Below are 13,395 nucleotides of genomic sequence, written 5' to 3' on the forward strand. Positions count from 1 at the left end.
ACACACCAATTCTGCCTTGTCATAGATTCTGTGACTGGTTGCAGGGGGCATAGGTATTGTGGGGTGGGTTCCTCAGTGATTAACCCACCCTTGAAGGGTGGCCAGGCATTTGAGTACCGGCACCTTTTTTGCTAGAAAAACACACTGGATAAGAGTGTGGATGAGGGTTCTGGTAGTGTGCTCAGGAAGGAAAGGGCGAATTTTGGTGATATTATAGAGAAAGAAATGACAGGTTTTAGCAGTCTGCTGAATATGTGCAGAGAATGAGAGGGAGGAGTCGAAGATGACCCCAAGGTTACAAGCTGATGAGACAGGGAGGAAGAGAGTGTTAGCCACAGAAATACAGAATGGTAGACATGTAGAACAGCAGTGTACTTGCACTTCAATATGGTGTCACAATGTGCATTTAAGTATCATGACTGAACTTCAGTAAACTTGTACCATTAACCATCTCAGACAAAAAGGGATGAGGATCAGAATATAGGAGCTAGATAATTAGTACATAATAGTGGACTTGAAGCAAAAGTCCAAGGGCAGCTACCCTAGTCAACAATACAGTGACCACAGAGACATAGGGTTATCCACAGGCTCGAGAACCAAAATCCTTTTCCTCTTTGCATGCTGAGAGTCAACACACTGTGCAACCGAAAGCTGGAGATGAGCAACTGGAAGGGGTCTTTCCTCTCACATGATAGTTATGACTGATTGTCTCTTGTTCTCTTGCCCAGCTCCCATCTTTACAGGTGGAGCAAAACAATTTCTAATGTGTTTGTCCTTTTTCCTAGCTGGGAGCCTCCTCCGAAAGGCTTGCCCCACCAAAAAGTACAAAATAGGGTCCAGGCAACAGTTAGCACTGGCCAAGGGCCGAGTTACTTTATAGGCAATGTTCATGGCATTTAGAGTGTCACAGTTAAAGTCATGTTTCCGAAAGTAATAATACAGAGTGCGGTTGACATGGAAAGGTAAGAAGCAGATAATGAAAACAACAACAACAATGATAATCATTTTAATGGACTTTTGTTTGGATTTGGAAGGCGTTGAGGTTGCTGAACTTGGCCGCATCAGAGTCCGAGCCATTAAACTGTAGCAAATGATGATGACCGTGAAGGGGACACAAAACAGCAAAGCCAGGCAGACCGAACTGTAGTCGACAAATTGGACAAACAGTTCCGGGCTGGTGGTGTCATGGCAGATGATGCAATCACCATTCATGCTGGTCCTGGTAAAGTAGAGCAGTGGGGACTGAAACCCGATTACGGTGATCCAGACAATGACAGATACAATCCTTGCACAGCGGACATGTCCCCAGCGCAGCAACTGAATGGGGTAGTAGACACCCAGGAAGCGGTGAATACTGATACTCAGGAGGAAGAATATACTGCAGTAGAGGTTGGTGTAGAACAGGAAACGAACCATTTTGCACAAGGCCACGCCGAAGGGCCAGTGGTTTTCCTTGGAGTAGTAATGTATCAACAATGGAAGGGACACAACGTACAAAGTATCTGATAGTGCCAAATTGAACATGTATGTGGTGGAGGCTTTCCACGGTTTAATCTTGAAGATGAACAGATAGAGAGATAGGACATTGAGGGTCAGTCCAACACAAAACACAATGCCGTAGGACACAGGAAGAAGAATGTACTTGAAATCTTCATTAAACATGCACTTGTACAGTCTCCCACCATCACTGGAGTTTGTTACGTTCGGTATCAGTCCGGCCCATGGGGTTGTTGTCGGGAAGTTCGCCATTCTCTTTAAAAGAGTAGGAAAAAAAATACTATTAATTTTACATAAAGAAAATAACAGACAACGTACTGAACATCGTGGGGAGTAATTTTATAAAGTCATTTAGGAGGCAATTCTATAACTGGGAACCTCTATTTAGGCAGTGCGAGGCTGTGTGGTTGGGCCTATTCTAAAACAGAACCAAGGTGCCTGGGACCCATTATAGAATGCTAGTGTAACCCAGTATCGACACGCCTAACATGAAGGTGCCCGCACTTATGCCAGTCATAGAGCCAGGGTAAATGCGGGCATTTAAATACAGCACATGTAAGTGGAAGCCCCCATCTATGATGCAACCATGCTGCTCCCCATAGTTCATTAAAAATTTGCTTTCGAAGGTTGCCCTTCTTCGTCAGATCGGAAATAAGCAAATGTGCTAGCTGACAGTGTATATAAGTGAAAACATTCAAGCATTACTATGACGGTCTGACAGGGTGGGAGGATGGGGGTGGGTAGGAGGTATGCATGGGGACATCAAAGCATATCATTGATATTCTAACAGGATGGGTGTGGATAGGTGAGGGGTGGGGTGATCAACAGAGACATACAGCTTTATGGTTTATAATGGGCTAGGAACCCCAGATCCTTGTTAAGTCCTTTCTGTTGGGTGTTAAAATATTCAATCATTCTGACTTCAAAGGTCTTACGTTCTTGTATGGTTTTAAAGTTAGCTTTCAGGATTCTCACTGTGAAATCACTGGTACAGTGTCCTGGTTCTGTGAAGTGCTGTCCCACCGGGGTGGGGGCCCTACTGGCTGTATTGTTCATGTGATGTCTATGTAAATTGAATCTTGTCTTAAGCATGTGGCCTGTTTCTCCAATATAGCATCCTTCGTTACATTTTTTACACTGAATGACATTTACCACAATGATATAAGTTATGTCCAATAAAAAAGGTATCATCTTATTTTCTTTTCCATGTTTTATTTTGTTTGATTTCTATTGATAACCTTAAGAGTGGACTAACACGGCTACCACACTCCTCTACTTAAAAATTTGCTAAACCTCTCTAACTGACAAACAGATCTAAGCAGTGTACAGGCTATAAAAAGAAAGGAAAATAGCTCCATTTTTCAAGAGAAAAGGGACAGATACATTAAAACAAAAGATAACAACAACAAAAAAGGGACATAAAAGAACAAAGCAAACTTCTTGCCAGCTCTATCATTCTAAACTGCCAAGTTTTCAACTCTGATTTAAAGTTCTTAAGTTTGAGAATACTGCAGACATGTAATGGTAAACCATTCCAGATGTAAGGTGCCCGAAAGAAAAAAAAAGCACAACGTTTAGTCAACTCGCAGTGCGCAAGTCTTGGTCCTGGAAGGACGAGACGGTCATTCAAGGATCTTAAGATTCAAGTGGGAGTATAGGGAATTGTAAGATTGACTTAAGTACTCTGGGTAGCCAAAGCAGTGAACTTTGAAGGTCAAAATTGCTATTTTGTATTTAACCCTTTGTTCTACAGGTAACCAATGGTATTGTTTCAATAGAGGTGTAATACGATCTGTTCAATGCGCACAGCAAAGTAGCCTAATAGCTGTAATTTCTCTAGAGAGGAATGTGGTAACCCCGTTTGCAAATATGTGCTATGTAAGTTAGGCAGGTATGTGCAAAATAATGCTTAGGCAGGATGTTTGAATTTACACACGTATATGTCATTATTCTAAACATTTATGCACTGTAATGTGCATGAATTTTATTTTTATTTCTTAGAATTTATAAACCACCTTTCTGAAAAAAAAAAAATTCACCCAAGGCGGTGTACAGCAAGAATAAGTTGATCATAGGCAACAAACAACTTCCAGCAGTAAAAGTATTCAAATATTCGAAATCACGTGATGCAGAGAGAGGATAGAGACATTCATCTTTCTCTCTTTTGCAGTATTAACTCTGAAATTTCCTTGTGCAGTGGGACGCACAGTTATTCAATTGTGCCCCAAAACCTCATGAACAAATCTGTGTGACTTTTAGGAGGAGAAATGACTGGAAAAAGGCAGCGAGCTTACTATAAAATAATGAGTGGAGTTGAACGGGTAGATGTGAAGCGTCTGTTCACGCTTTCCAAAAATACTAGGACTAGGGGGCATGCGATGAAGCTACAATGTAGTAAATTTAAAACGAATCAGAGAAAACTTTTCTTCACTCAACATTTGGTTAAACTCTGGAATTCGTTGCCAGAGAATGTGGTAAAGGCGGTTAGCTTAGCGGAATTTAAAAAAGGTTTGGACGGCTTCCTAAAGGAAAAGTCCATAGACCGTTATTAAATGGACTTGGGGAAAATCCACTATTTCTGGGATAAGCAGTGTAAAATGTTTTGTACTTTTTTGGAATCTTGCCAGGTATTTGTGATCTGGATTGGCCACTGTTGGAAACAGGATGCTGGGCTCGATGGACCTTTGGTCTTTCCCAGTATGTCAACAACAGTTGCACCAGATTACTACCGCAGTGGGTCAGGCAATGGAGCCTAAACGTACTCAGCTCTCCGACCAGCTATCCAGTATGGAGACATTGGTAGTAGATCTCACACACAGAACAGGGGAGTTAGAACAGCGGTTGTGCACATTGCAGGATGCAGCCCTGAAAACAGACGGAGCACTCGCCAGCCTGTAAAAAACTGTGGGAACAATCTGAAAAACTTGATGGCTATAAAACAGAGCCCGCCGAAACAACCTCCGGATCGTTGGACTGCCTGAAACAAGAGCAGGGAGAACATTAATTACAGAAATGAAGCGCTGGCTATCGTCAGCGTTCGCACTATCAAACAGCGTGGGTCCACTGTGTCTTGAAAGAACACATCAAAGTCGGGCATGTGAAGGAAGGGAAATGGAGGCCTCATAAGTACATAACTAATGCCACACTGGGAAAAGACCAAGGGTCCATCGAGCCCAGCATCCTGTCCACGACAGCGGCCAATCCAGGCCAAGGGCGCCTGGCGAGCTTCCCAAACGTGCAAACATTCTATACATGTTATTCCTGGAATTGCGGATTTTTCTCAAGTCCATTTAGTAGTGGTTTATGGACTTGTCCTTTAGGAAACTAACCCCTTTTTAAACTCTGCCAAGCTAACCGCCTTCACCATGTTCTCCGGCAACAAATTCCAGTGTTTAATTATGTGTTGCGCATAAGGAGGAGATTTTGTCTGGGGCTACCGATAGAAATGGGACACCCTACAATATGCTGGCAAGCCAATCAAGATATTTCAGGGCTATTCGGTGACCCTGCAGAAGGGCCACAGTCAGTTTCAACCATTGTGTGCTTCCTTAGCAGACAAAACGTAAGATTACATAAGTACATAAGTATTGCTACATATATATATGTGTGTGTTCTGTACTCCAGGAAGAGTGAATGTTTAGATTCTGAAGTTGTTAATCTCTTTTATGTACCTTGAATGAAAATGTTTTGTGCCGTTCCAGAGCCTTTCTAGGCAACTGCCTAGTTTGCCCTAATTTGTATAAGCAATACATTGATAGCTTTCTTATTTGGGACCATTATCTGAGTGCAAACTTTCTCAATTTATTGTTTTGTATTAACTGCAGAAATTTTTGTTTTCTTTACTGTTTCAGCAACAAGAGGGATGCTTCTAAATACTATATACAGTGAAACCTCGTTTTTTGTCAATAATCTGTCCGAAAACAATCGGCGAAATCCGAAACCGATGAAAACCGAGGCAATTAACGAGGACGCCCAAAATCGGGAGAAGGACTTCCGATACAAACTGGGAGATGGACGTCCTTCTTTTTCGACGAAATCCGAGGCAACCAACGAAAACCCGAGACAAATTTCTCGTTGAAAAAAATCAATGAAATCCGAAAACGATGAAAACAGACGTCAACAAAAACCGAGGTACTACTGTATATATAATTTAGATGCTGCAAGTAAACTTAGAAACATGACAGCAGGTGGGGGGAAGAGGGGGGGGAAGAGGGGTTGGTGGTTGGGAGGCTAGGATAGGGGAGGGCAGACTTACACGGTCTGTGCCCTGAAAAAGACAGGTACAAATTCAAGGTAAGGTATACACATATGAGTTTATCTTGGGCAGACTAGATGGACCATGCAGGTCTTTTTCTGCCGTCATCTACTATGTTACTATGACACATCCAGTCTGCCCATCCTCTGTAACCACTAATTCTTCCTGTTCCTAAGCGATCCCACATGTTTATCCCATGCCCTTTTAAATTCTGGAACAGTCCTCGACTCCACCACGTCCACCGGGAGGCCATTCCACGCCTCCACCACCCTTTCTGTGAAATAATACTTCCTTAGGTTACTCCTAAGCCTATTCCCTCTTAACTTTGTCATAATCCCCCTCATTCCAGAGCTCTCCTTCATTTGAAAAAGGCTCTCTTCCTGTACATAAATGCCCTTGAGATATTTAAACATTTCTGTCATGTCTCCTCTCTCCCTCCTCTCTTCCAGCTTATACATGTTGAGGTTCATAAGCCTGTCCCTATAATTTTTGCAATCAAGACCTCTTACTAATTTCGTAGCCGCCCTCTGGACCAACTCCATCCTGTTTATATCTTTCCATAGATGTGGTCTCCAGAACTGCACGCAGTACTCCAAATGAGGCCTCACCAGAGACTTATACAACGGCACTATCACCTCCTTTTTCCTGCTGCTCATGCCTCTCTTTATGCACCCAAGCATCCTTCTGGCTTTGGCCGTCGCTTTTTTTACCTGTTTGGAAGCTTTAACGTCATCAGACACAATCACCCCCAAGTCCCGCTCTTCCTTCGTACCCTGAAGCACTACACCCCCTATACTGTACCATTCCCTCAGATTTTCGCGACCCAAGTGCATGACCCTGCATTTTTTGGGATTAAACCTTAGTTGCCAAATATCGGTCCATTCCTCTAGCTTCACTAGGTCCTTCCTCATGTCATTCACACCCTCCAGGGTGTCCACCCTGTTGCAGAGTTTAGTATCATCCGCAAAGAGACAAACCTTACCAGACAGCCCTTCCGCAATATCGCTCACAAAGACGTTAAAAAGAGCCGGCCCTAGGACCGATCCCTGCGGTACTCCACTGACTACCTCCTTTTCCTCAGAGCAAGCTCCATTTACCACCACCCTCTGTCTCCTACCATTCAACCAATTTTTTACCCAATCAGTTACACTAGGTCCCGCTCCGAGGGCACTCAATTTATTTATCAGGCGCCCGTGCGGAACCGTGTCAAAGGCTTTGCTGAAATCCAAGTGTACCACATCAAGCGCCCCTCCCTCATCCAACTGTTTGGTCACCCAGTCGAAGAAGACAGTCAGATTTGTCTGACACGACCTGCCACTAGCGAAGCCATGCTGCACATCTGGCATGTTAAACTTTTCTCCCACATTGTGTATCCTTTCTGATCCTTGTTTTGTATAACTGGAGAAACGGTGCACCTAACTGATTACTTGGTGCCCTAATTTCATTTGTTATGCAAGCTATTAATTAGCTTTCTTCGGACAAGTTTAGAACTTTATTTCCCTCATTTCCACTTTTATATATAAAGGTAATCAATAGAAATAAAACAAAATAAAACATGGAAAAGAAAAGAAGATGATACCTTTTTTATTGGACACAACTTAATACATTTCTTGATTAGCTTTCGAAGGTTGCCCTTCTTCGTCAGATCGGAAATAAGCAAATGTTGGTAGATGACAGTATATATAAGTGAAACATCAAAGCATTTCAGTGGCAGTCTTAACAGGATGGGGGTGGATAGGTGAGAGACAGGGAGATATGCATGGAGACAGGAGGGTGACAAACAAAGCAGTATATTTTTATGGTTTATAATGGGCTAGAAACCCCAGATCTTTGTTGTCCTGTCTGGTGGGTGTCAAAATATTTAATCATTCTGACTTCAAAGGTCTTACGTTCCTGTATTGTTTTAAAGTTACCTTTCAGGATTCTTACTATGAAATCACTGGTACAGTGTTCTGGTTTTGTAAAGTGGCGCCCCACAGGACAGGAGTGGAATCCTGGCTGGCACTGGCATTTTTCATGTGATGTCTATGTAAATTAATTCTTGTCTTTAGCATCTGGCAAGTTTCTCCAATATAGCACCCTTCGTCACATTTTTTACACTGAATGATGTATACCACATTGGAAGATGAGCATGTAAAGGATTCCTTTATGTTGAATATTTTTCCTTTGTGAATGACTGTGGGGTCCTGTGAAATGTGAAATTAAGAAAAATCATGAAAGATCTGCAGCCTCTACTCCAGGAGGATGAATTACTGAAAGAGATATTCCCATCCCCACCAGTGCTTGCCTTCCGACAGCCACCCAACTTAAAACACAAGCTAATTAGAAGTAAGCTCCCAACTAGAGAGCTGCATGGGAACGTGGTTTGCGGGAATCCCGCAAAACCCGCAGGATTCCCGCAGGGACAGAAGCAGTTCTGCAGGGTTCCCATGGGGACGGAAGCAGTTCTGCGGGCTTCCCGCGGGGACAGAAGCAGTTCTGTGGGGTTCCCGTGGAAATGTAAGCTGCACCTGTACCAGCCTCTCATCTACCGAGTACTCAAAGTTCTTTGAGTGCTGTCTCCTCTTCCTCTTCTTTCTTGCTTTGACAGCACAAATGTGGAAAGTCTTTCATTAAGGAGGTGGTAGAGACACAAATGATGATGGAATTCAAAAAGGCATGGGATGAACACAAAGGATCTCCAATTAGAAAATGGAAGTTATATAAAACCTAACCTTAAATGGCTGCATGTGTGTGGATGTGTCAAGTGACACTTAGATGGCGACTCTGGCTTTGATGAACTAGGGCTGATACTGGGCAGACTTGTATGATCTGTGTCTCATACATGGCAATCTGGTTTAGGATGGGCTGGAAAGGGCTTAGACAGCAACGTCAGTGGCTGGAACATAAGGACAGTGCTGGACAGATTTTTACAGTCTGTGTCCCACAAATGAGAAGACAAATAGAGTGGTGGGCTTCAATGGCAACTCCAGCAGTTAGAACATAAGGGTAGGGCCAGATAGACTTCTATGGTCTACGCTCCAGAAACACGAAAGACTATAATCCAAGTATATAATATCACACTCGTTGATTTAATCATGAATTGATAATGAGTGTGACTATTGGGCAGACTGGATGGACGGTTCATGTCTTTATGGAATGCACTACCCACAGACTTGAAAACAATCAACGAAACAACTATCTTTCAAAAATTGCTGAAAACATTCCTCTTCAACAAGGCCTACAATGAGCACCCACAACCTCATTAACTCACCTCACCAACCCTCTCAACTATGAAAGCTTACCTTATACAGCTATCCAATTCACTCCCTCCCTTCTTCCCTCTTCCCTTTCTTGATTGCTACACACTACTAACTGTATCTGATATCCTGTTATGACAATGTCAACAAATCTATGTAAGCCATATTGAGCCTGCAAATAGGTGGGGGAATGTGGGATACAAATACAATAAATAAATAAATAAAATATTTGCTGTCACTTACTATGTTACAATTAATCCTCCTTGCTCCCAGGCTGATACACAGACCTCAGCTCTGACACAGGCATGAGCATCGGATGTCACCTGACCTTCTGGCACGTGCATGTGGTGACCTATCAGCACACAGTGCCAGTAAATCAGAGACACATTTTACATGTGCATACCAGAGTGTTCCAAGTTTCAACTTCAATTCCTTCCTTGCCTACAGTGCTGTGGCTCAAATCCAGAGAGAGACTGAGGGAGCTGACCGGAATGTTCTTTTATGTACCATTAAATTCTTACAGGGATGGGTTAAATTCTTGCAGGGATGGGTGGGGACGGGTTGGGATGGGTTAAATTTTTGTGGGGATAGATAAGATTCCAGTGGGGATGGGTGGGGACAGGTAAGATTCCAGCAGGGATGGGTCAGATTTCTGTCCCCGTGCAACTCTCTACTCCCAACACAGACTCAAAAAGAAGAGAATGGCACACATCCTTGCAATATATCCAGCTGCAAACTATGCCAAAACATTTCACAGGACCCCACGGTCATTCACAAAGGAAAAATATTCAACATAAAGGAATCCTTCACATGCTTATCTTCCAATGTGGTATACATCATTCAGTGTAAAAAATGTGACGAAGGATGCTATATTGGAGAAACAAGCCAGATGCTAAAGACAAGATTTAATTTACATAGACATCACATGAAAAATGCCAGTGACAGCCAGGATGTCACGCCTGTGGGGCGCCACTTTACAAAACCAGAACACTGTACCAGTGATTTCATAGTAAGAATCCTGAAAGGTAACTTTAAAACAATACAGGAACGTAAGACCTTTGAAGTCAGAATGATTAAATATTTTGACACCCACCAGACAGGACTTAACAAAGATCTGGGGTTTCTAGCCCATTATAAACCATAAAAATATACTGCTTTGTTTGTCACCCTCCTGTCTCCATGCATATCTCCCTGTCTCTCACCTATCCACCCCCATCCTGTTAGACTGCCACTGGAATACTTTAATGTTTCACTTATATATACTGTCATCTACCAACATTTGCTTATTTCCGATCTGACGAAGAAGGACAACCTTCGAAAGCTAATCAAGAAATGTATTATGTCCAGTAAAAAAGGTATCATCTTATTTTCTTTTCCATGTTTTATTTTGTTTTATTTCTATTGATTACCTTTAAAAGTGGACTAACATGGCTACCACACCACTTTTATATAGTAACATATAGTAAATGATGGCAGATAAAGACCTGTACGGTCCATCCAGTCTGCCCAACAAGATAAACTCATTTACATGGTATGTGATACTTTATATGTGTATCAGAGTTTGATTTGTCCTTGCCTTTCTCAGGGCACAGACTGTAGAAGTCTGTCCAGTACTGTTCTTGTACTAAGTTCTGAAGCTAACATCGAAGCCCCTTAAAATTTACACTCCAGCCCATCCCTATCTATTCAGTCACGATCAGGGCGTAGACCGTAGAAGTATGCCCAGCTCCCATTTTGTTTCCCCAATTACCGGCGTCTCTACACAGTCTCCGCTGAGATTCCATGGATCTATTCCTTCTGAACAGGATTCCTTTGTGTTTATCCCATGCATGTTTGAATTCCATTACCATTTTCACCTCCACCACCTCCCGTGGGAGGGCATTCCACATATCCACCACCCTCTCCATGAAAAAATACTTCCTGACATTAGTCCTGAGTCTGCCCCCCTTCAACCTCAATTCATGTCCTCTAGTTCTACCGCCTTCCCCTCTCCGGAAAAGGTTCGTTTGCGGATTAATACCTTTCAAATATTTGAATGTCTGTATCATATCACCCCTGTTTCTCCTTTCCTCCAAGGTATACATGTTCAGGTCATCAAGTCTCTCCTCGTACGGTTTGCAACTCAAATCCCATACCATTTTCGTAGCTTTTCTTTGCACCGCTTCCAGTCTTTTTACATCTTTAGCAAGATACGGTCTTCAAAACTGAACACAATACTCCAAATGGGGCCTCACCAATGACTTACAGAGGGGCATTAACACCTCCTTTCTTCTGCTGGTTATGCCCCTCTCTACGCAGCCTAGCATCCTTCTGGCCATGGCCATCGCCTTGTCGCATTGTTTCTTCACCTTTAGATCCTCCGACACCAACACCCCACGGTCTCTCTCCTGAGTCGAGCTTACTAATCTCTCCCCTCCTATCTGGTATCTCTCTTTTGGGTTTCCGCACCCCAAGTGCATCACTCTACACTTCTTGGCATTAAACCTTAACTGCCAGACCCTCGACCATTCTTCTAACGTTGGGAGATCCCTTCTCATCGTTTCTACTCCCTCCAGGGTATCCACTCTATTGGCTATTTTCGTGTCATCCGCAAAAAAGGCACACCTTTCCTTCCAACCCTTCAGCAATATCTCCCACAAATATATTAAACAGAATAGGCCCCAGCACCGACACCCTGAGGAACTCCACTGCTCACCTTCCTTTTCCTCCGAGCGGATTCCCCAGGATCAAAGTCCACTGCACTAACCACTAGGCTACTCCTCCACTTTAAGACAACTTAAGGATTAGACAACTTTAAGAAAGCAGCGCTGTTGCTAAATGTTCTGTAAAATCCAATCATAAACACATTTCTTAAGTAAGACAAACTTACCCTGCACTTTGGCATGAATTAATCTAAGTGAATATACAATTTATCAGCCAACCAACTCCTGGAAGTTGGGTGGATGGGTACATTTTTTATTTTGCTAATCTCTGATTTTGTTGTGATGGAGCTAAGAATGTTTTGGGCATTGGCTGTGAGATGAGGAACACAACAAATTTTGTATAGTGCTTTTCTTCCATAATTCTTTCATTTCCTGCAACATATGTGGAAGACAAAAATTCACAAATAACATCACAGAGAAAAAGTTATATAAAATGTTTTTACCCGACCCCTCCATTCAACCTGGCTAATATTACATAAGTACATACGCACTGCCACGCTGGGAAAAGACCAAAGGTCCATCAAGCCCAGCACTCCGTCTCTGACAGCGGCCAATTCAGGCCCCAAGAACCTGGCAAAAAACCCAAAATTTAATAACGATCAATGGACTTTTCCTTCAGGAATCTGTCCAGACCCCCTTTAAACTCAGCAAGGCCAGCTGCCATCACTACCTTCTCCGGCAATGAGTAAAGAAAAACTTTCTCCAATTTGTTTTAAACCTACCACATTCTAATTTCATCTTGGGTCCCCTGGTTCTATTACTGTTATAAAGCGTAAACAAACGCTTCACATCTGTCCCCTCTACCCCACTCATTATTTTGTAGACCTCAATCATATCACCCCTCAGCCGCCTTTTTTCCAGGCTAAAGAGTCCTAGCCTTCTTAACCTCTCCTCATAAGGTAGTCGTCCCATCCCTTTTATCATTTTCGTCGCCCTTCTCTGCACCTTCTCCAATTCCTTTATATCTTTTTTGAGATGAGGCGACCAGAACTGAACACAATACTCATATTATTTAGTGCAGAGCTATTTGCCTGGGATAAAAATGTGTCATTTCAAAATGACAGAAGACATAATATCCACAGATATTTTGCACTAAAGTTTACTCTACCTTTGCCCAGTCTCTTAATCTGGCCATTCCAAAGAAAATTAGAAGCGGACCAAAGTAGGAATGAGAGAGTGATATTTACATATCAAGTTTTAATTTAACATAATTAAACATAAACATAAGTACGAGCTAAGGAGCAGTGCTGACTAGTGATTTGAAGCCAATCACTTACCTGTGAGGCTAGGAAAGAATGTTTTATCGCTGCTGCGGGATTCAGGTGCACCTCATTTCGTTCACTCTCCCTGGATTACTACTGCAGAGTGCTTTTAAACCAGAAAGCTGAGTGTGTGCAGCCATGTAATTAAATACATAGTCACCCTGCTCTGAGCTTCATTTGGACTTTCACAAGGAAGCTTTATGAAAAGGAAAACAATCAATTAGGCCACCCTGAGCCCTGTTATTATCTTAAATTGCCTTTGGATTGGTAGCATGGAATATTATTACTCTGGAATCTTGTTACTCTTTGGGATTCCGGAATCTTGCTACTAAAAGCCTACCTGTTTGATGCTGCTTTTAATTCCTAACTTGTCACCTGCTCGTAACCTTTATCTTGTCTTCCTCTCTTCAATAATCCCTTTTCCCTATCCACCTTATAAT

General features: G+C 42.6%; 1 protein-coding gene across 1 annotated transcript in view; it reads right to left on the reverse strand.

The window, feature by feature from the left end:
• Nucleotides 1–635: 635 nt before the first annotated feature.
• Nucleotides 636–13,395, reverse strand: part of LOC115459679 (P2Y purinoceptor 2-like) — a 123,933-nt gene continuing 111,173 nt past the window's right edge. Inside the window, exon 2 of the mRNA XM_030189486.1 lies at nt 636–1,752. Coding sequence (XP_030045346.1) covers nt 685–1,749 — 1,065 coding nt within the window. The 5' untranslated portion in view covers nt 1,750–1,752 and the 3' untranslated portion in view covers nt 636–684. The remainder of the gene's footprint in view (nt 1,753–13,395) is intronic.

The sequence above is a fragment of the Microcaecilia unicolor genome, unplaced genomic scaffold (genome assembly GCF_901765095.1).
Source record: "Microcaecilia unicolor unplaced genomic scaffold, aMicUni1.1, whole genome shotgun sequence".
Lineage (NCBI taxonomy): Eukaryota > Metazoa > Chordata > Amphibia > Gymnophiona > Siphonopidae > Microcaecilia > Microcaecilia unicolor.